The sequence below is a fragment of the Neltuma alba genome, unplaced genomic scaffold, assembly GCF_004799145.2.
Source record: "Neltuma alba isolate B1F8T4 unplaced genomic scaffold, ASM479914v2 tig00001729_pilon, whole genome shotgun sequence".
Classification (NCBI taxonomy): Eukaryota; Viridiplantae; Streptophyta; class Magnoliopsida; order Fabales; family Fabaceae; genus Neltuma; species Neltuma alba.
In genome coordinates, this window is record NW_021632586.1 from 9981 (window position 1) to 34841 (window position 24861).

Here is a 24861-nt window from a genome sequence, read left to right on the forward strand (position 1 = left end):
AAAAAAAAGGCGGGGCCCAGGGCGCCACCATGGCAAGCACGTCATTCGGCCCTAAGAACACGTTAATCAACATAATAACACTACAATACACCTTAGACGCCAGTGATGAAAGGATCTCGTCCGTCCAATTTACCATCGCCTTCGATCCACCGCCCATCCTCGCCTTCAGATGATGGTGGCATTTTCGTAATTATGAGTTTTAACTGCAGGCTCCCGTCGCTCCCTTTCTTCCCCATCGCCATATTTACACACTGATCTCCCATATGCATAGATTGCAGAAAAACTCTCCCCCTCGAATTAACTTCTGTGCTCGATCACTTGGGCTCATCTTCGAGTTCGCTTCTGATCTCTGAGGAGTGTTCTCGATTAAAGCGAGTTACATCCCCAATCTGTGAAAATGGTGAGCTTCTTGTCTGATCTGTTCCTTCACAAGCGCTTCTGCATTTCCAACACCTTAGATCTGGAGCGAGTTGGCTTCGATTTGATGCTTCTGACTATATTGTTAACTCTTTTGAAATTCAGCCTTCTCGGAATTTTAGACTCTTAATTGCTTAGTTAGTTTTTTTGTGGTTTGGATTTCTGTGGGATCTAATGTTGAATTGTGCACTGACTTGCGTTTCTTTCTTTCTTGTTACGTGCTTTTGCAGCCTCTCAGGCTCGAAATTAAGGTACTGATATTTTTCATTTCGATTCAAGCTCTATGTTATAGTTTGGCTTCATGTCTTAACGATATGGTGATGTTACTGTGGTTGGTTGCCGAGAAATGCTTCATTATCTTGTTAACGAGATTTGTTCATTTCGGGTTCTCAGTAACCAAGCACAGTGTGGATGTCTATGCCCCTGATTACTTAGCCGACGTCTTACTTTGCTATTTCATTGACAGCGAAAGCTTGCGCAAAGATCGGAAAGAGTGAAGTCCGTGGATCTACATCCAACAGAACCATGGTAATCCTTAATCCTTTGCTGGTTATGTCGGAAAGTTTTTCATATGAAGCTAAAGTTGGAACGATGTTTTATTTTTCCCTATTCATTACTAAAATCTATAATTGCCTTCTTAATTTGATTATTTCTTATGTGCGGCATCTGTGATGACTTTACCAATACGAAGCATGGAATTGTTAATGGGATTACTGTTGGCATTGGATGGGTAAATATTACATCGCTTGATGTTTTGCTTAATTGTGTGATGTTGCCATGGTTATTGCAGGATCCTGGCAAGTTTATACTCAGGAACTGTCTGTATTTGGAACTACCAATCCCAGGTATCTGAAATTTTTTTTAATTGAGGTTCTGTGTATTGCTATAGCTTATAGCTTGTGAGGTTTAACCAATGGAGAAATGTAATAATTATGGGGGATATATATTAGTGCAAACCGTTGGTTCATTTTGAGGTGAATGCTCTAACAAAATGTTTTGCTGTAAGCTTCATCATATATTTTAGCTGCAAGTTAAATTTCATGCTTTGATTCTAAAGAAAAAAATGAGCTTTATCAAACTTATGGAACACTAAAATCATACATAGTGGAAATTTTTCTTGCGTGCCTTTTGCATTCTTGTATTCAAACTGAAACATTAGAATTGTGAAATTCATTATTACAACTAATTATTATGATTCTGGACGGCTACCCCATGTTTATTTTTACCAGGCCCTTAGGCACACATGCATGCTTATGAGCGGAATGTGCGGGTGCGCTACTAGAATGAGTGTTTAAGTAAAGTAAAACGTGTGGCAGATATTGTACAGGACCAACATGTATATGTATAGTTAATAACCTGTCCTTAGTAAAACAAAAATAGAATGACCTTTTAGTTATTGTTTGTTTTGGAGCATGGTTAGAAATCACTGTAGCTTTTTGTGCTTCGATATGTACTTTTCCTTTTGTGAAAACAAAGAGACAATATGCCATTGGAAGAAATGAAAAAAAGAATCACAATGAGAGCTACAGTCACCGATTTCATTGTGTACTTGACAATGGGCAGCCATGTGAAATTTATGTAACCATATATTTGAATGAATAGAATGTTATTTGTATCCCATATATTACATCTTCCAAATGATGCGTGCCTTGTCAAAATAGCAAATGCTAGTAGGGGCTTCCTTTAACACAAACTGTTCGTCAGTGACATGCATATGGCAGAGTATTTTTGGTGAGATTCTGTGGTCTTGAATATTCTGAATGTTCTTAAAGTGTAGTTAAGTTGTCAACGCAGTTGAAGATTTTTAGTTTTGTAAACTTTGCATTTTTTATTTGGTGGTTATTAGGAGTATTCAGTGACTTCTGATACTTTTCATGCTTGACTTATCATCACATCATGGTCTTAATGATCACTTTCCACGGGTGCTACACCTGTTTCCTGACTTCTATTAAAAGATGATATTTTCCTATTTTTGAACTCTTTTGTTTGAATTTTTTCATTTTTCAAAAACCTTTCTGCTTTAATCAATCAATTTTAATTTTAATTTGTCCGGAGAGTACTTAGCTCTAATGCCTTTCATGTTATTTCAGACCATGGCGAAGTCTTTTGAGGTTACTGAATTACCAGGTAGATTATCTTTTTCTGTTTTTTTTTCCTCTTAATTTAAAATTGTTTTTTTTTTTTCATGTTTATCTCTCTGTCAATTGTTTAAAGGTGTATCTTTTCATTCTATTATTCTAACTTGAAAGACCACTATGGAGCTCATGTGCAGCATGATTTTGCAGTTAGGTCAGCCAAGTTTGTTGCGCGCAAACAATGGGTGGTTGCTGGAGCGGATGATATGTTCATTCGTGTATATAATTACAACACAATGGACAAAGTTAAAGTTTTTGAGGCTCATACAGATTACATTAGGTGTGTTGCCGTTCATCCTAACCTTCCTTATGTGCTGTCATCGTCTGATGATATGCTCATAAAGCTTGGGATTGGGAGAAAGGCTGGATTTGTACTCAGATATTTGAGGGGCACTCTCATTATGTGATGCAAGTGACATTTAATCCTAAGGACACCAACACCTTTGCCAGTGCATCTCTTGATCGTACCATAAAGGTATACTGAGTTCGGGTCACTGGTTGTTTACTTCTTTTCTCTTTTTTAATTTCTATCATGCCATGCATAACATATAATTCTCCTGTTGTCTTCTGTTTCCAGGTTTGGAATCTTGGCTCTCCTGATCCCAATTTTACATTGGATGCCCATCAGAAAGGGGTGAACTGTGTTGATTACTTCACAGGTGGTGACAAACCTTATCTAATTACTGGTTCTGATGATCACACTGCCAAGGTTTGCTTTCAATTTTATTTCTCTTAGTTTTCCTCCTTTTTTCCCCTTGTTTCATTTGTTTATTTATGTTTGAATTGAATTGTTACATAAAACCCATGAAACAGGTGTGGGACTATCAGGCCAAAAGTTGTGTTCAGACTTTAGAAGGTCACACACACAACGTATCTGCTGTTTGCTTTCACCCTGAACTTCCTATAATCATTACTGGTTCTGAGGATGGTACAGTACGCATATGGCACTCAACAACTTATAGGTAATATTTGCCAGACATGGGAGCTGTGAGCTTTATCTTTATGCTTATGCTACTTGGCGCTTCCTCCCTCCCTTAGTTTTCTTATGTGGGCCACCATTTTTTATGACGTTGTATGCGTTTTTTCTTTTTGGGTTCTAAACTACCATTATAGTTTAAATCAAGATTGGAAAGAGTTTATTTGCTGACTTTAAGATAATCACCTGAAGACTGTTGAATTTGAGAATGACAGACTTCATTGTTGTTCTTTACTTCCCAATATTTTAAAGGCTCAACTCAGTTGGACTTTCGGGTCAGTTAACTGGTTATGTCAGACAGACATGTTGATTTCATAAATATATATAAAAATTTAGATATTGAAAGAATAATGATATGTATGTATTTTAAATCAAACCATAATTAAATATAATTGACTATGTATAATATATCTATTATATCACTTGTTTGGATAGTCTAGTTTGAAGATGACATGAATTTATAATAACAAAATAAATATGTCCAGATAATATCACGTTGAATTCAAATTGTATCTGTAAAACATGAATTTGTGAATACGATAAGCTACATGCAAAATTGTTTTTTTAAAGTGATGACATGGTCGATTTCAAGGACCCGTGCCAGGTTACTGGTTCCTGAAAATATATGGCTGGTTTAAATGGTTTAGGCCGGTCTGAAGCAGTCCAACAGGCAGAAGGATTTGATTTGTTTACTGGACTTGGTGCTTGGCTGTTTACCTGTTTGACTAGTTCAATTCAGGTTTCAAATTAATGCTTCATTTTTGTCCCTTATTATATTGATTTAATATAACTTGCAGGCTCGAGAACACATTGAACTATGGTCTCGAAAGAGTTTGGGCTATTGGATACATGAAAGGGTCACGCCGGTGAGTTTTTAGTTAAATTTTCATCCATTTTGGTGAAGCTTGCATAGCAAGTGCCCATAGGATAAACATTTTCTGTTGCAGGGCTAAAAATTTCAGCATGTGAAAAGATATGCACACAAAAGCCAGGCTATTTTATCTATTATTAGTCAAACTTAAATAACTTTTTCAATACATCTTTGTATATTTTAAAATCAAAGAAGCCTTGCTGAGGTTTTTCATGAAAAAGCCCATTCAAACAAGCACTTTTTCCTCCTAAGCCCTCTAACAGTGTCAATAACGAAGTCTGCATGTTTGGTTACTGATTAGAGAAATTCTTTATACTGCCCCAAGGTATGATGTCAGCTTGTTGGCTTCAGTTTCATCTTAAATGAAATTGTAAATGGAGAATATCATTCTGTGAAGCTGTAAAGTTATTTGTCCCATTCCACCCTCATTACACAGCACCAAAACTTCTTTCTCTGCAGGGTTGTCATTGGTTATGATGAAGGAACTATCATGGTCAAACTTGGTCGAGAAGAACCTGTAGCCAGCATGGACAACAGTGGGAAAATTATTTGGTCTAAGCACAACGAAATTCAGACAGTCAATATAAAGTGTAGGAGCAGATGTGGAGGTTTGAGCTCATTTACATCCTTATTTTGTTGTCTAATATGTGAGCAAGAAGTGGAAAGTTCCTTTTTTTCACGCAACATACGACTATAATTACTTTGTTTCTTAGGTGGCCGATGGAGAAAGGTTACCTTTGGCTGTCAAGGAATTAGGCACCTGTGATCTCTACCCGCAGGTGACTGGGCATCCTTTTGCTTTATATATATGTGTATATATATTTTTAAATATTTTCACGCTTTTTAACCTGTGATGTCTCTCTCTCACTCTCTATTTTCTATCGGTTCTGGTCTCACTTTGCAAACTTTGATGAACCTTAGGAAAGAACCATGGACATCATTTAGCAAGTTAACTTTCTCCATATCCTCATCATATCTTTCTTGGCATTATTTAGCTATGTAAATAAAGTAATACATTATACAGTTGATTGTGAACTGTTTTTTGTGTGCTCTTCAATCTTGTTTAAAATGATACTGCTTCCGTTGGGTTCAGAATTTTATGTAGTGACTGAACAGTTTTTTACTATTTTACTTTCAGTTTTTAAAGCACAATCCAAACGGAAGATTTGTTGTTGTTTGTGGAGATGGTGAGTATATCATATACACTGCATTGGCATGGAGAAATAGGTCATTTGGCTCAGCACTTGAGTTTGTTTGGTCTTCGGATGGAGAATATGCTGTCAGAGAAAGTACATCAAGGATTAAAATTTTCAGCAAAAATTTCCAGGTTCGCAGTTGTTTGTTTAATTTATTTATTTTTATGGGTTTGATGAAAGAAATGGTAATAAACAGCACTTCCTTACTGCTTTCATTAAGAGGAAAAATATGAGTCCTGCTGTTCTTGTTCTGGTAGTTAACCTATGCTGGCTGTTGATTTTAGTTAACCCAAACGTTATGCCAAAACAATATGACAATAGCTTGTGAAATGTGCTTCTGATTCTGAATTGGTAATAACAAGATATGTTTGTATTATGCTTTTGCATATTGCAGGAATTGGTTCTAGCTCCGGAGAATTATCTGTTATTTTCTCCCTGTTTTAGATGCTTTTAAATGAAACAAATTTCTTCTTGTGAAATTGTAACTGTAGTCCAATTGATGTGGAATCCAGGAAAAGAAGACTATCCGACCTACATTTTCAGCTGAACGAATATTTGGTGGTACTTTACTGGCAATGTGCTCAAACGACTTCATCTGCTTTTATGATTGGGCTGAATGCAGGTTGATCCGTCGCATTGATGTTAATGTGAAAGTAAGTGCTCTCATTAGATGACATGTAGTCATATGCTTTTCTTCTCCCAATTTTACAATTTATTTTACATTACCATTTTTCTTGCGTCAGAATCTCTACTGGGCTGATAGTGGTGATCTACTGGCAATTGCAAGTGATGCATCATTCTACATCCTGAAGTACAATGTGAGGATTCTAAGAAATTCATTATCTTCGTACAGTTGCTGGCTTTTGCTGAAGAACTCCTCTTTACCCCTAACATTTTTCTTGTTAATATGCTTTATATACTATGGTGCAAAGCATTGGAAACATTTAACCATTCATTATTGCAGCGTGATGTTGTTGCATCTTCATTGGATAGTGGAAGACCTGTTGATGAGCAGGGTGTTGAAGATGCCTTTGATCTCCTTCATGAAATGAACGAGCGTGTCAGGACTGGTATCTGGGTTGGGGATTGTTTCATCTACAACAATTCCTCCTGGAGACTTAACTACTGTGTTGGTGGTGAGGTATTAGGTCTTGTCCCTTCTAGGTCCAAAATAAATTCATAACTACGTTTTTATATTGAACTACATGATTCTTACGAGGCCTCTTGATCTATAACACTATGATACAATGAATTCAGGTAACTACAATGTTTCATTTGGACCGCCCTATGTATTTGCTGGGATATCTTGCCAGCCAAAGTAGGGTTTATTTGATAGACAAGGAGTTCAAGTAAGTAGACGTTTTGTTTTCGATATTCAAAGGAAGTGCTGTAATCTGGCCTGCTTTCTCTAATTATTTAATTATTTAATTTCTTTCAGTGTTATGGGGTACACACTGCTTTTAAGCTTGATTGAGTACAAGACTCTTGTTATGCGTGGTGATCTGGAAAGAGCCAATGAAGTTCTGCCAACAATTCCTAAAGAGCATCATAACAGGTTATAGTTAACTTTGATTACTTTGATATTAAGGAGAAAAAATTATTAGTTCTCTCTTTCTAGAAATTGGTTTATAAGTTTGAAACATGTTTTTTGTACAGAATTGTGCTTCATAAATTCTTATACCCCCCCCCCCAAAAAAAAAAAGGAAGAAAAAAAGTTATTTTGGTATGGTTCCATGGTCAGCCTGATAGAATATGTAAATGCTTGTCATCCATGGCACCTTGGTTTTTACATTACTTTTTGTTAGTGATTTAAACCAGTCCTTTTACTTTCAAGTTGTTGGTCTCTTCCTGTACGGATCATTTTAACATCACTATAATCATTTCTATATCTCTGGTTTAGATAATTGTTCTATGGGCCTAGTGTCATTTATCAGCACTTCAGATTTCAAATCTGAAGGTTGGTGCTCTCATGATCTGCATCCTAATTGTATGCTTTAATGATCTAATGATAGTGTGGCTCGTTTCCTGGAATCACGGGGGATGATAGAGGAAGCTCTTGAAGTAGCTACTGACCCTGACTACAGATTTGAGCTTGCCATACAGCTTGGAAGATTAGAGGTTGCTAAGGTAAGTTCATATACTATACCTGCAAGGAGAAATCGATAAACATTTGAAATTTATCATTCTTTCTTTCATTTGTAAATGGTGTTATTCTCAATATGTTAATACATACCTGGTGATGTTGTATCATTCTTTTTGCAGAGTATTGCTACAGAAGTGCACAGTGAGTCAAAATGGAAGCAGTTGGGAGAATTAGCTATGTCTACTGGCAAGGTGCTTATCTGTGTAAAACACACACACACACACACATTAGTTTTGGATGATTTCTCCAAGGCATCAACATTTCTGCAAAATCTTTGTGCCTAAATATCCTTATCCTTTTATATTGTGCTGCTGATTTTGATCATGTATTCATGATGAATTATTGGCCTTACCGAAGCTTGTGCAAGAGTTTTGAGGTTTTAACAAGGCCCAGTTAGAAGTTTGGTTTAAAATTTATCTTGATTCTGGTGGACTTGAATCTTGTGTCTCACTACAAAAGTGATTGTCGTTGGGTATTTCCCCTGATCCATTGAGTTATGTTCTTGCAGTTAGAAATGGCCGAGGAGTGTCTAAAGCATGCAATGGATTTGAGTGGCTTATTGCTGCTGTATTCTTCTTTAGGAGATGCGGAAGGAATATCAAAACTTGCAACCCTTGCTAAAGAGCAAGGGAAAAACAATGTTGCGTTCTTGTGCTTATTTATGTTGGGTAGGCTTGAAGACTGCCTGCAATTGTTGGTAGAAAGGTAATTTTGTTTCGTATACTCCATGAATTTAGTTGCACAAGGAGTGGGGTTGTTTCAGATTAGAAGTGCAGTCTACATGTCTGACTTATGGTTTTTTTGCAGCAATCGGATTCCTGAGGCAGCTCTAATGGCACGATCTTATCTCCCGAGTAAGGTCTCAGAGATTGTAGCAATTTGGAGAAAAGATCTCAGCAAGGTAATTTCTAATTCACATATGTATGTAATGTTAACTGAAACTATGGAACTGCCTGGCTTTTGTGGTTTGCAAGACATTGTGGGTCAGACCCTGTTCTCTATATATTGCCATGTCCAGGGAGCCAAAGGCATGTAGGTCATAGTTCAATTATATATTTCTTATGTGTTTTGCTGTTTGCCCAGGTTAATCCAAAAGCTGCTGAATCATTGGCTGATCCCGAGGAGTATCCCAATTTGTTTGAAGACTGGCAAGTTGCACTTGCAGTTGAATCTAAAGCTGCAGAAACAAGGTTAGAGTGTGGAAAAGCATATATACAAAAAAAACCGTATTTTGTTTATAGCTTTGATCATTATTATTGGCATTTTGCACAATATATTTACTGACTAATTAGTTATTTTGTTTATTATAGGGGTGTTTATCCTCCTGCAGAAGAGTACGTTAACCATGCTGCTGAATCTCGTGTTACTCTTGTTGAAGCATTCAGAAACATGCAGATTGAAGATGCAGAGGAGCCTCTCGAGAATGGGGACTCAAATCATGAGGTATGCTGATCACGTGAAGTTCACAAATAAATTTGTACTATTTCATTATTTATCTTCTAAGTAATGGGGAAGCAAATCCCTGTCTTTGTCCCTTTTGTTACAGCTGACTGAACAAAACGGAGAAGAGCATGTCACGGAGGAACTGAATGGAGAGGTAGGAAGCCAAGAGGAGGCAGTTGTAGTGGATGCTGATTCTGCAGATGGCGCGGTACTCGTTAATGGCAATGAGGCTGATGAACAGTGGGGTACGAATAATGAAGGAGCCCCGTCAGCCTAAAAGCAATTGGTTGGGGCAGTGTGAAAATCCAATTTTGTCTCTGGTGATTAATTGTTTCTGAAGTGCCATTTCTAACTCCCATTTCGTCAACTTGCTGACTTACTCCAATTTTTTTAGTTGTTTTTTTAATATTGAATCAACACTCAAAACACTATAATGTCTGCAGATGATGCTTCATTGTTATATTGCCCATGCAAGTATTTTTCCCCTTTCATCAAATCTTGGACGCACCCAACTTTGACTTGCCTATGGCAAACTTTCCATACAACAGCTTTTGTTGAATCTGCAGACATTTTCACTTGATTATTTACCATAGCATTATTAGCCTGAACTATGAATGTCTGTGTCTTTATACTTGCATTTGTAATTTTGTTTTATTCAAATTTTCTTGGTCCTCACTCCACTTTCTTCTTTTCTGGCAGTGCTTACATCACATCACTAGTTAGCATCAAGGACAGTCGGTTCTAGCTCCTGGGAATATTTAAGGTTAGGAGAAGAAAAGAAGTTCTGAGGATGAGTGTCCACGTCCGGCTCTTGTATTGATACTTAGTCTCTACCAATTTGTAGTGGATGTGCTCGTAATGTGTTACGCCTACTCCTTTTCTTGTATATTACCTTTTTTTCATTTTCTATAGTTTGAACTGCAGGTTTTCTGAAGGAGGCATTATTGTGCGGACTGGCCGTTTGTGTTTCCTGGTGTTGTGGTTTGGTAGTGCCCTGAGTTTGGTCATTTTGTACGTGGTATAATACTCTATCTCATAGGTTCAGGTAGTTACGAATTTACTAGAATTTATAGCAGATTCTTTTTGAGGCTTTTGACCTCAATGTTCTTGCGCCATTGTGAATTTAGTAAAGCGAAATTATGATTTGCGTGTTCGGGCTCTAGGTCGTTTTTCCCCCTCTCACAGAAATTTGGCTCATGCTTATGGATGTTTCTACTTTTTGATATTTACTTGGATTGTAATCGTGGAATCAATAGAGAAAATAACCATTCTTCCCCGACATCTTCTGTCCGGTTTCTGTCCTGTGCTTCTCTCCACCGCGTTTCTATTACACTTCCTGAAATTTTTAGAATTTGTACTTTCTAAAGTGTCAACTTTAATTGATCAGTTTGGCATTGGCAAGTCTTCTAAAATCTTTAATTTGTATCTTTTGAAGTTTATACTTAAAACAATACTAACTTTGATCGTTTTTATAAGATCTTGTTTGTAAACTACAATCGAAGTCTTATAATTAGAACTGGAGGAAGTATCATTTTGTTTTGCTTAAGAAATCTGTTGATTCAAATGAATTTATGCACAGTTAAAAGTGAAGGATTTAGGTGATCCATTTCCATTAGGAGTTAGGACTGCAGAGTGCAGATGATCATGTTGCCCTTGTAGTCATCAAGATTCTGGACGGATCTCTACCGACGGTGAGTTGCTATTTGGGAATTCAGAGATGTTCAATCGTAAAGTGCTTTATATTGTACCCAGAAAAAAAAAAGTGCTTTGTATATAATAATTTCAAGATAAGCTTAAAAATAATAAGTTCAATTTAACAATTCGCGCATCTCTACGAGTTATTTACGACAAAACTCTTTAATAAATTTTTTGGTTTTCAATTACAAGATAATTTTAGAAATCAATCAGTACAATTCAACAACTTACAAGTTATAATTAGCTGTTGATAACAGAATTTTTGTAATAAAGTTCACCAAAGCTGTGGGCATTTTATTTGAGATTTCCCATAGCAGGTGACTTTTAATTACATTTTTCATATTAGATATATTCATAATTGATGCAAAACAGTAAACTCTGATACAATGTTTGATATGTGAAAAATGTTTTCTAGCAAAGGAATAGAAAATATACAAATCCCATTTTTTAAATATAATTCTCATTTCCTTTTTTCCCAAAAAAAAAAATTCTACATGCCAAATATTACCTGAATATTTCCTATAAGTCATACACAGGTCAAATCTAAATCTAAATAATAAATACTACCTCCGGTCCTTAATATAAGACCCCGTTTGACTTTTTGTTTGGTCCTAATTATAAGACCCCAATCCATTTTATCTCTCATATTTATATATTTTTTTCCAAGATAACCCTTCTAATAATGATAGTTCTAGCCAACACACTTAATTAGCAAGGATATTTTAGGAATGACAACACTTATTTATTACAAATAACTAACTTAACTTACTTCCTTAATCTCCTCAAATAAGTCAACTGGGTCTTATAATTAGGACCGGAGGTAGTATAAGATAACATCAATCTTAGACAAATCTGTTGCACGAGCAGTTGGTATACGAAGGTGATATGTCTTATAGTTGCTTAACAGCAGCAGTTCATGCATATGACTCCTCCACTCATTTCATCCATGTGTCCTGCTAATATGGTGGGAAATGGTATTGTACTACTGTTAGACAAGATATAAAATTGAAAGAGGGCTTGAAAACAACCTATAAGAATAGATTCCCATAAGAATAGGACTATGTATCATCCTAGATTAAAGCATGGTAGATTAAAGATCAGTTACCACATATTTTTAATATTAGTGGTGGTTGAACTTGATCACCTTAATATTTCTCATATTTACCATTTTTTCAAACTAATCTATTCAATTTATAAATTGATATATAATCTAATGTTATGTCATAGTATTTTAGAAAGATCATGTCATATTTGTTATAATTAATTTGTTTGTTTTAATTTTTTTAATCTATTCAAATTAGTTAAGAAACAAGAGAGTATTAAATTCATGGAAATGAAATATTTTAAAAAAAAAATACAAAATTTCCAGCGCGAGGGTAATAGTTTCTTGTTGGGGAATTAACTTATTTAAACTTCTTTTTCTTTGGACATATCTAGGAAATAATCAACTTATTTTCATGATCATCATTGGTATACATAATTTAATATTATATTGAAATATTTTTAGAGAGAGTATGTACATTTAATATGATTAACTAATTTACTTGGCTTTCTCAATCCACCCAAATTAGTTAATTAAGTAACAAAAGAGAGTATCAAATTCATGAAAATCATTAAAAAAAAGAAATCATAAATTCTTGGAAATAAAATATTTTTTCAAAAATTATGCAAAAATTTATACCGGGAGTGTAAGAATTTCTTTTTAAGAATCGGCTTATTTAAACTTTTCTCTCTTTGGACGTGTCTGAGAAATAATCTTGTATTTTACTTTTTAAGATCTAAGCATTTTAGACGAATCAGATACTGTCGTATCCTAAGTCAAAATTCATATCTCATCCGCATCCACTCCTTTATTTTTTTAAAATTTTTTCCAAGCACCAACCCCTTTCCTTTTTTTTTTTTTAAATAAAAATAATTTGCCATCACATCCACTCCTTTCCATACATCAAGATTTTTGAGAAAGTAAATTTTTATTACTATAATTCACTTCAATTTTTAAGTTGGGAATTGTAATACTCCTTTAGTCTTAAATATAAGACTCATTTTGTAGTGTAATTTACACTACAAAATGGGTATTATATTTAGGACCGAAAGAGTATGTTTTTAATTGAAAAAAAAGGAAAAATCCATTACTATAATTCACCCCAACTATTTCAGAGTTAGTCCCTATATTATGCCACCATTAATATATTGGTCCCTCAGATTTACACATCAACAGGTTCCATTTATACCATGGAAACTTACTCTAAAGTAAGTTTTTAAATGTATAAGGAGTGCTTTTAAAATTTTTTTTTAATATAATAACCGATTTGAAATAAAAGGTCAATTATGATTTGTAAGTACTAATTAATACTAATTAATTTTCCCAAAAAAATTTTTATATTTAAAGATTCCAAAGCCCAAATTAGTTTTTTTTACTGGCAAAAACTGACTTTTTTTTTGTTCAGAGCCCAACTTCTGAACCGAATCTCTGTCCGTAAGCCCTATTCAGTGATGTGTCTCTCTCTCTCCCAAATAAGAACCCTTCTGCTCAACTCGTCGCTAGAATGAAATGAGGGAGACACTGTACCTCGTCCCTCTGTCTTCCATATCCGCACATTGAAATTCCGAAATCTTGGAAGCCAGTTTTCTCTTTTTGGATTTCTCTCTCTCTCGTTAGCTAATTCTGTCTCTTCTTTCAGCAAAGCTTTCCTCCCGCCGCCGGTGACGCGCTTCTTGCTTCATCTGGTGAGTGTTTTTTTTACGAGCACTTCATTGTCCGAGCTCAGTTTATTATTGTTTATTGTATGTTATGTTGATATCCTGCTTAGTGATCGTGAAATGTTCCTCTCGTAGTTCGCTACTATGCGTAGAGTAGGGTTTTGGTTTTTTATTTGGTTTCTGGAGAAAATGAAGTTATGACTTTTAATTTTTATTTATTATGGTACTTTCTTGAGCATTTTATGCTTACTGTCGTATGCTAGTCCTTGGAGTCCAGTTGGTCTTGTTTTTCTCTACTTTAGTCTTTGATTTGTTTTTCGCCGGAATTATTAGTTTAACTAGGTATTAGAATTACTGTATTCTTTCAAGATTTGTTTGATACATTTGGTTCTTTTAATGAAACTTCTGTTATATTTTGAGAGGATTGCGTGCTAATTCTTGCTCTTCCTTTGGTAATCTTTACCCTTTTTTGTTGGTACTTCTGTTGCCTCTCTTAGCTTATTTTTGCTTCTGACGTCTGAATTCGTACTTAAAAAGTTTATGCGATTGCTTTATCAGCTGGAAGGGTTTACTGAAGATTTGGAACTGATTCTATGAGTCCTGATTTTTCTGAAACCATTGTGAGAATGTTGGATTGTTGTCAATTCATATACTCATGTTTATAAATAATGATGATGATGCATCATCATTGTAATTTGTATATCTATTATGATATGTTAAAATTTCAAACTGAGTACAGAATAAATTTTTACATTTGTAAGTTCTTCCCCAACATAGTTGTACCATTTTCAGAAACAGTATGCAAACTAGACTTAATCCTACTTCCGCAATTTGCTACTCTTGAATAATTTTACTATTATTTGAGACTATACATCTTCTGCCACTTTATTGCTTTATTTAGTTGGTGATTTGCATTATTTACATGCTTAGATTGCTCAAGAGTCTACACATCCTTGTTATAATGTTGAACAGTTGGTTCAAATTGAATCTTATTTATTTTATTTTTATGTTTGGCCATTTGTTTCTCAAATTCAAAGAATTATGATCAAGATTGCAAGCATATCAAAACACGTGTTAAATGCGTTTTGTTGATCAGTATGTTATAATGTTGAATGATATGTGTAATTGCATGCTTGTGACCTCTGTGAGTAATAGAACCTTACTCTTGATTTCTGTGTAAGATTAAAATAAAACTCATAAGCTTAGATAGATAAGTTATAAAATTCTGTTTGAATTCTATTATAAAATATTATAATATTAGCATTCGGCAGTGCAGTAGTGAAAAAGTTTTCTATTTTAACATTCTGTTTATAGTACCTGATCACTTTGGGATTAGGATATATGGGACGCAAGACTAGAGAAACAAAAGAGCTCATTCAAATGTCCTGGACAGCCATGTCATGCTATAATGCGACAAATTATGAAATCCTGACCTTGATGACAAGAAATTTGTTATTAAAGTTTATCATTATAGTTTTGCCCAGAAAACCCTCGCTTGATTGGCACGTAGGGATGCTGTTTTATAGATGCATATTAACCAAAATATTATAGGAATCTGCCTTAGAGATACCTTGTTGATATGAGAGTCATTCTCCAGGGATTATTTACAATTTAATAATAAAGATATTAAACTGACAAAAACAAACAAATGAATGGATGCATATTTAATATCTATCAACAGTTATTATGACCTTTTATGTCTACTTCTGGGCCACTTCTTCTAAGGTCATATTGAAATTATGATATTTGGTGCACCGAACTAGAAAACGCACGAGCCTATTTGTCTTTGCCAACTGTTTATGCTATAATGTAACACATTTTGAAATCAAGAAGCTGATGAGAAATGTGTTAATAGAAGATTCTATTTGTAGTTTGAGAACTTGTCATTTCATTTTGGAATTACGATATTTGCCACACAGGACTAGGAAAACAAAATAGCTGATGTAAATATCTCTGGTTGCTTTATGCTATGACGTAATGCATTCGGAGAACAGCATTGATGCTAAAATAAGTCTTATTGTCCATACGTAATTGATGAACACATTTTGGATGAACTTATGTTGGCTTCTGTTTTTGTCCTTTACCAAGGATCTAGGTATTTCTCGGGGAAAATTTATGGGTTCACTATTTTGTAATCAGTTATTTAATAGATCTATTTTCCTTTTCTATGATACTTTTTGTTTTTCGTTGTTCCCTCAAATGTTTGTGTAAAATTATTTAGGTCACTGGGGACTTCCTAAATAAATCATCACTGGTTTTTGTTGGTGTTGTCCATGTACTGTTCTCTGTGTTTATTTACTTGACATAGTCTTCACTCATATTAATTTACTCTTTTATGCATAAAAATTTTTTTTGTTTCTTTTCACCCTCAACGATAGTTCTGCTAATATTTATACGACAAAACATTTACCTTGGAAGCAAGCTTGTGTAGGTGCATATAGCCTGCATACTCTCTGCAGTTTCTAACTGGAAACCTCAGTTAATTTCGTTATTTGCAAGAAACAGAATGATGAAATTAACTAAGTTTTTTTCAAGCATCTATGTGATGGAGTCCCACATTCCTCAAGACTTTTTCATGCTGTAAATAATGGAAGTAGTTTGTTAAAAGCGTGAAGAAAAAAAAAAGTTTTATCATGAACTTTATATTGGATGATTTTCTGTTGTTGGCTGTGTCTGTTAGATGGTATTTGTATTGTGCTTATTTTTAACCTTTAATGGTATGTTTTTGGAGTGTATGTATGAGTGGCTATGCGTATGCTATGATTTTACACTTACATTGTTATTACCTTAAATTTTGTCTTCAATTTGAGGAGAAAAGATTAATATCCTACTTTCCTTACTGCAGTGATTTCCTTATTTGGTCAAATATAAGTTCTGAAGTTGTATTTCATTGATTTCTTACTTCAATGGGGGATGCTGACAATGCCCTTCCACCTTCAAAGAAAAGGGCTGCGGGAAGGGAGCTCTCTCGAGACACTCCCCTTGATGATGAGGAAGATACCTCAGAACCTGAGGCTGGAACCTTTAAGAAGGCCAGTGATGAAGTTATGGCAACCAGGAGGATAGTTAAAGTTCGCCGCCAACCGAGCAATTCCGCTCCATCTACAAATCCTTTCTCTGGAATACGTTTGATTTCTCCTCCTGAGTCGAGTGCTAAACCTGCAGAAGCTACTCCCATAGCCCAATCAACTAGTGAAAACACTGCTGCAGATGATACAAAATGTACTGCTGATGTAATCAAGGATTCTGAGAAAGCTAAAGACGGGGATGTTGAACAATTAGAGAGCAAAGTCGATGAGTTGGGAAATAAATCTGCTGAAATTAAGGATGCTGCTAAAGAAAATGTTGCTGATGGAGAGAGCACTGCAGAGAAGAGCATGGGTGAAGAATCTGAGGTAGACAAACACCAAACGAAGGATCATGATAAAAACGGTGATGAGGATAGGAAGGATGCTGAAGATAAGGAGACTCCTGGTGAAGCAGATAAAGAACAAACTAATACAAATGTTAATGAGGATACAAAGGATGCTGAAGATAAAGAGATCGCTGGTGAGGTGGAAAAAGAACAAACTAATAAAAGTGATAATGAGGATAAGAAGGATGCTGAGGATAAAGAGACCGCTGGTGAGGTGGAAAAAGAACAAGATAGGGATGGCAATGATGCGGTAAATGATGATCAGAAGGAGAACACCTCAGAAGGATCTTCTTTGAAGTCATTTCAACAGCTTTCAAGCAGCCAAAATGCATTTACTGGTCTTGCTGGCACTGGATTTTCTGCTTCCTCATTTTCCTTTGGTTCTTTATCAAACGAGGGGTCTGCTTTGGGTAGTGGTTCTGGTTCAATTTTTGGAATGAAAAATGATAAGCCTTTTGGGCTGGGTTTGTCTAACAATGGATCTTCTGTTTTTGGGGCAACAGGTGCCTCTGCTACTGCTAAAGGTGAGGGAAGTGGTTTCACAACAATGCAGGAGGTGGTAGTTGAAACGGGCGAGGAAAATGAGAAAGTGGTCTTCAATGCAGATTCAGTATTATTCGAGTTTGTTGAGGGAAGTTGGAAGGAACGAGGAAAGGGTGAACTGAAGGTCAACGTTTCCACAGGAGGGAATGAAAAGGCCAGACTTCTTATGAGGACGAAGGGAAATTACAGGCTAATTTTAAACGCGCGTCTTTACCCTGATATAAAGCTCACCAACATGGAGAAGAAAGGCGTCACTTTTGCCTGCATCAATAGCGCCAATGAAGGGAAGGATGGCCTCTCAACATTCGCCTTGAAATTCAAAGACGGGTCCATAGTAGAGGAATTTAAAGCCGCAGTCATGGCTCATAAGGGCGACAAAGCCACAGTTCTCAAGACCCCAGAAAACTCACCCAAGGCTTCTGATGCATGATTAAAGAGGATCTTGTTGATCTGTTTTTTTGAGTCTGTCGTCTTTAGGAAGGGAAAATGTCACTATTTTGAGTTACGTATGCCTTTGTATGGCAGAGTCTTATCATATTTGACTATTTGTATTTTAATTTGGGTCCGGGTCTACTGTCCGAGGGATATGAGAACTTGTTTTTGGACGAATCTTGGATTGGGATTACGCAGGAATATTTGATGATATACTATATTCCCATATCATAGATGTTTTCTCGTCAAATGCAGGAGGGAGAATCATGAGAAAGAAAGTAGAAGCATTTGTTATAGGTGTTCTTCTGATAAAAATAAAATATGTGAAGATTTTGGGTTATTTCATGTCAAAACTGGTAGTGCTCCGGGATATCATTATGGCTTCAACTCAGGTTGTGTCAGCTCGTTTATTCGGTGATTCAGGTTATTTCAAATTCAAATTTACTGGCATATTTAGGAATGAGATGGGTAAACTCCTTTGAAGTGAGTGCATCCTAGGGCTTTCAATGTGAGGTTTGTTTATCCTTCAAAATGAACAAACTATTGCGAGTCATCTAAGGAGGTGTTTGGGAAACCCAAAACCATGGTTTCAGAAGCACTTTTCCGCAAAACGAGATAATCTCCTCCACATATTTACTTCATAATCCATAAAAGCACTTCTGAAACCATGGTTTGGTTTCTATCCAAACACCCCCTAAGTCATGTTAGATATGTGATGCCAGGAAATATCTCCATGTAATGTATTTTCAAACTCTTAAAAGGTGTAAAAGATCATGCATAGGGAATCATATGAAGTTTCCTGGTCACGGCATGTCTGGTAGGATGGAGTTATTTTTAAGGAGAATAAAAAAGGAGAGGACGATGGAGGGAGGCTTTCATGAAAAGAGTTAATTTTGGTCAAAGTCACTTCCCCTAGGAATTATTGGTGTAATAGAATGGTAACATATTTTAGAAAAAATGGCAAAAAAACTATTTACATAAAATAATCAGGGTACTAAAAACTAGACCGGTTAGTGAATCGGTCAAGATAGTGGGTTAAGAGTTAGTGGGTCAGACCGGAAATAACTCGGAATCTAACCAATAATAATTAAAATAATATAATTAAATTAAAATGTGTAAAAAAATATTTACTAATAAAACTATAATTTTAAATTATTTTATTATTAGTATATAAAATGTATTTTGCTCGTTTTTTCTCTCTTATTCACGTGCCCTTCCTTGTCCTTTGTCAGATTTTCTTTCTTCTCAATGTCATTTCATCATTTCACCCATACTCTATTGTCAAATCACCGTTTTTTTAGCTTCTAAGTCACCATTTCTTTATCTTGGGAGTTAAATGCGAAACCTCCCACACAAAGAAGATTTGCATCAAGCCATGGAGGTCACCTCTTTCATTTGCCAATCAGCGCTAACTCTTCAGTCTTCAGTTCTATCATCAGAATCCATTATGATAATACCATAGCTTGTGCCGTTCTTTTCCAATGTAAACGCATTCTCTCTTGCCACTTGCTTTTTGCCTCTTTCTTTCATTTTTTTCCTCTCACTTTTTTCTCTCTCATTGTTTGTGACGCCCTCCATTGTTTTCGATGAGTTAGAAAGTTAACTTGAGCAACCCGTCTAACTTGGTGGGTTACCTAGGTTATTGTTGAGTTATCTCGATTTATGCCGAGTTCTACTGGTTCGTATTTTTATCGGTTTAGGAAGTCAACCAGACCGGATAAGCGGCCGGTTCAATAGTTTCCAGCCGGAACAAACTGGTCCGGTTTTTAATACTATAAAAATAACGAGTATTTAGTTGGAAAAAAATAATGAGTATTTGAAAAATAAAGAATTAAATATTTTAATTTATAAAATTTATCGTTTATTACTTTATAAAATTATCCTTGTTTTTCTTCATAAAAGTACACTTTTATCCTATAATTTTGCAAAATGTTTTAGTTCGGTGGCTTAATATTATAGAGTATCATTTTAATTATGTAGTTCTAACATTTTCAGTCTATAATTTTTTGTGCAAATCACTGTTATTTCAAAAACGTAAACTTAATATATTAACATTTGCAAATATTTCATCAATATTTATAATTTTGATATCAACATTTTTTGCTAACGAAATTAAAGATGCTAAGATTAAAGGATTAAAATAACACTTCATAAAACTTTAAAACCAAAATAAAAGGTAAAAAAAAAAAAGATAAAATGTGAATGTTTAGTTGTTTACCTTCTTCTTCTTCTTTTTTAAATATTATATAAGTAACAACTCGTTTAACGAAAAGCTCACACTTCAAGTGGAGGAAACTCACGTACCTTTTCATCTCATTATGCTCCCTCCGATACTTAATATAAGATTTCATTTAATTTTTATTTTGGTCTTAAATATAAGATCCCAATCCACTTTATCTCTCATATTTATACATTTTTTCTAAGGTAGTTCTTCTAACAATGGTGGTTTTAGCTAATACACTTGATCAGCAAGAATATTTTAAAAAAGTCAACACTTATTTATTACAATAAAACTAATTTAAATTTTTTTTAATCTCCTCAAATTAGTTAACTAGGTCTTATAATTATGACTAGAGGTAGTATTACTCAATGCAGATGAAGTGCTCTCTATTACTACATATGCAAAGTCTTATACATTAAATGTTTCTTAACTTTCAAAAATATATTTTTAGTCTTTTAACTTCAAAATTGTTAGTCTTAATAATGATTTTTTGTAACAATAGTGGTTACTTTGAATATTAAATTTAATATGTTAGCATTTAGTAATGTTTTGTCAGAATTTAATAGCTCAATATCATCAGTGTTTTTTTGTTAACAATTTTAGAGTTAAATGACTAAAAGTTTATTTTTTAGAGTTAAGGGACTAAAATAAAATATTGTGTAAAATTAAAAGACTAAAAATATACTTTATTATCCAATAATAACAGGACACTGAGAGTTACTTTCGTGAAATGATAAAAATGTAAATGGAAGATAAAGAACTGTGCAAAACTATTGACATTCATAGCAAAGGAAGAATTATTTTTTATTTCCTCCCGTCTCTTCTATAAAAATTTGTTTTTATCTATAAGAAAAACATTATTCTAAAATTTTATTAATGTTTTTATGTTATTAGTGAGTATATTTATAAGATAAAATATTATATAAGATAAAATATTTTTTAGTAAACAATCAAGAGAATGTTTTTGGAAGAAATATATTTTTAATTTATTTATTGGTTTTTTTACCTGGATATTTATTGGTTATTTATGATAACTGTTTTTAATTTTATTTCCCAAACGGATGAATTTGTTACTTATCTCTTTTCAAGAGGATCGAAGAAGTATGCAAGTAATCCTTTGTTGGCTGACATGTCAGAGATTGGCCAACCAGGAGCATCCAAATTCACCTTCGTTGACAGTTTTCCGAAAATAACCTTAATCAAATCAGATAATTCCCATGATCCTCCTCCCATATTTAAATGCCATCCACCCCTATTTAGCATCCGGGCATCCGGCTTCTAATTGCTGACGACACTTGAAATTCCCAAAAAAATCTCCCAAAAAGTATTTAGGGTTTGGCAACGCAAGTCGCTCTATCTAATCCTAAGATCCTAATCCTGTCATAATTAACTTTTTTTTTTGTTTTAATTTTCGCGTTTAACCTTGAATTCTCTGAGGCGTTTTAATTGGGGGGTTTTCGCTTCGTGTTAAATTATGACCTTCTAGGGCTTTTGCTGTTCCGATTGACCGTGATTTCTCATATTGTGTTTCCTCTTGAGTAATTTTGGCGTTTCAAGGGAGATTGCTGCCTGGGTTTTGCTGAGCAATAATTTGGTGCCCTAGAAAGTTTGGATTTTGCTTAGAGGGTGATAATTGGTAGGATATTTGGTTTCTTTTGGTTGAGTGTTCCGTTAAATTGTCTGATAAAGTCTAGCTTTTTGGGTTTTGTTGCCTGGGATTTGTTCAGAACTAAGTAAGTAGCTATAGATGGCTACCGCCGGCGAAGAAGATGTGGAGTACGACAGTGATCCAGAGGAGGCGAAGAGATCGCTGGCAATGAGGAGGCGGGAAGCAAGTGATGACGAGGAAGGTGAAGGAGACGGGAGAGACAAGGGGGCAGACCGTCGGGTTGGAATCCATTCGGATGATTCAGATGATCAGGGTGGGGTGGCGGAGTATGATGACGAAGAAGACTTGGATGGCGATGAGGAAGAAGAGTTAGAAGAGCTTGATGATGAGGAAGTTGTTGAGGAAGGAGACGACGTTGAAGAAGAGGTGTATGAGGAGAGGGAGGGAGATAGAGGATTCCATGGTGCTGATGTTGAGGGTTCCGCAGGTATGGTCAAAGAATCAGATGGGGGTGCCCGAGCTCCTTCGGAAGCGGAGTTGCCTTCAGAGAACAGGGATGATGAGGAGAAAAAGGAGAATGAACCATTTGCAGTGCCCACAGCCGGAGCATTCTACATGCATGACGATCGTTTCAGGGATAATGCTGGTGGCCGCCATAGGTATGTTTACGCTTGGTCTATGATTTGCATTTTGGATTGCTGGAAATATACTATCAATGTCTATATAATATAGATGTGGCAATAGATGGAAAATTGTTTGTCATTAAAATGTGATGATCTTACTCCTTGTTTAGTTAATGATAGGTCGCCTTCATTTGTTCTTCGATTTTGTTTTGCGTTGTTTTTTGGATGAATAAATGATAACGATTATGACTCTGCTTCATGCATTTTAGATCAGGCGAAGATTATGTCTAGGGTAGTATTATTCATTACTTTGCAACTTTGTCTCTTGTATGTGGGCTTAAGCGAGGCATTAGAAAGGGAGTGCAATTTTCTTGTACCTTACTACTAAACCTGGGCTTTCTTTGTCCTATTACGGTTGCTGTAACGCTCTTTAGTGGAGAAGGGAGCTTCAATAGATTGCTTACGGGCTCTTGCGGTTCGAGATGCTTTTTAAATTAATGATTTTGAATTAATCCTGGTATTCCATTTACTGCATTATGTTATGAAGTATATTTGGAAGTTGGGTTTTCGCATGATCTCTATCTTAGGGTTTTGAACCTTTTTTTCTATCGCCGTTTTTGTTGGAAGATTTAATTATTCATTAGTGTACGTAAGATTGGTTTCCATACAAATACATTAGTCATCAAATTAGAAAATATTAATGGTGTTTTACTCTGGAATTTTAAGGAAACTACGATATAATAGTGTTTTGTAAGTTGAAAGTGCTCTGACATGTTATTATAGCTGAGAAATATTATGGGGTCATTCAAATTAAAATAATGGACAATTTTGAGCTGTAGAATTTTCTTGATTTTCTTAAAAATTTTCTTTCAAGTATTTAAACATTCTACTTTGAACTGCCCAGTTGCATTACATTCTTGTGCTAGAGAATCTACGGTACTCATGCCTGGTTATTTTACTGGATTTTTTTTAATCCATGAAATTGACTCCTAGAAGCCTTATTTACTTGGTAGTGCACTAGAGGTTGGTCTTTGTTTCATGTTAGTTTCTTGATACTGAGCACAAGAGAGGGTTCTGTCTTTTAAGCAAGGGTACCCTCATTACATTATAAACCGAACATATGTGATGTACTCTAACGTTTCTGGAATTTCTCATCATTATATAACCTATGTCTCATAGCCATTTCTATATTGTTGGTTTACTTTGAGTAATTTTTTTTAAAGTTCTTGTGACAGTTTGATGACTTTTATTTATGCTGCATACACGAGGGTGTGTGTCTAGCTATCTAGATATGAATTTCCTTCATTTTCTGGTAAGTTATGTTAAACTCTGTTCTTTATTGAACCCATGCTTCCTCTATTTTCAGGAGGATACATGGTGGAAGGAGGCTGTGGGAGTCAAAAGATGATAAGAAATGGGGGCATGATAAGTTTGAGGAAATGACCTTACAGGAAAGGCGCTATGAAGAGGTGATGATCTTGTTTACATGCAATACTTGAAATTTCTTCATGATTAAGGATTGGCTTGTTTAACTTTATCAGTCTGTTTTCTAAGTCAAATCTCATCTCTATAAAATTTAGGGCCGGAGAGTCTCTAAGGGTAATTTTCGAGGCCGTGGTAAAAATCGAGTTGTTGCTCGTGGAGGATTTGTTCGGGGGAACAAGAAAGGATATAGTAATAGTGGTAATCAAAGTCAGTTACCTAAGCGGGCTGTGCGAGGTAGAGGTTCCCGAAGGTATGAACCCATTAATAAGAACAATGGTCCAGCTTCTCAAACACAAAATAAACAGTAAGTACACACTGCTTTATTTGAATTTCTGTGGCTTGGATGTATGTTATCTAGCGATCTATCTATATATGTTTTAGCTACCTGATTTTTATTCATTTTTCTTAAGATCTGAGAGGTCTCTTGAGAAAAATTCGCAACTTAGTTCTGGGAGAACTATGACGCCTGCTCCCACTGTGGAATCTGATTCTGTGTCACTCAGGAAACAAGCGTTTGCTTCAAACTTGAATTCTGCATCTCCCCCTTTTTACCCGTCAGGTTCTTCTATCAAGGAGGGTAATGTGACACCCAAAAGGGATGTACAAGCTGGGAGCACAAGCAGGAATGTTCGTCCTGGTGTTAGGGATGAGGGCTTTTCAGTTCAACCCAACAGTGCAATGCTGAGGGAAAGAACATTGCTGATCCCATCAGTATGGATAAGCTGTATATTGATGAATCCATCAGTTCGGCTGCTGGAAAGCCTCTTAACAATATGCACATACCATCTTCTGGGGTTAATTCTTCTCAGTCTTCTCAACCAAGGGCTCCTGGAAGGGGTGTATCAAATTCAGTATCTATGAATATCAACTGTGCCCTCCCTTAATCAAGTACCCAAAGTTTCTCCAACACAGGCTACTCATCGAAATTCTACAGCAGGCCGAACTCAGTCTTCTCAG

At 35.4% G+C, this 24861-nt stretch overlaps 1 protein-coding gene and 2 pseudogenes across 1 annotated transcript; all 3 read left to right on the forward strand.

The window, feature by feature from the left end:
- Window positions 1-324: 324 nt before the first annotated feature.
- LOC114762245 (coatomer subunit beta'-2-like) lies at window positions 325-10463 on the forward strand (annotated as a pseudogene).
- A 2947-nt stretch (window positions 10464-13410) lies between these two features.
- LOC114762253 (nuclear pore complex protein NUP50A) lies at window positions 13411-18306 on the forward strand. Its single transcript, XM_028951718.1, has 2 exons — window positions 13411-13603; window positions 16422-18306. Exon 2 carries the CDS (start codon window positions 16483-16485, stop codon window positions 17962-17964), a length of 1482 nt encoding a protein of 493 aa, XP_028807551.1. The 5' UTR covers window positions 13411-13603; window positions 16422-16482; the 3' UTR covers window positions 17965-18306.
- Window positions 18307-21474: 3168 nt separating this feature from the next.
- On the forward strand, window positions 21475-24788 carry LOC114762237 (protein MLN51 homolog; annotated as a pseudogene).
- The last annotated feature ends 73 nt before the right edge of the window (window positions 24789-24861 follow it).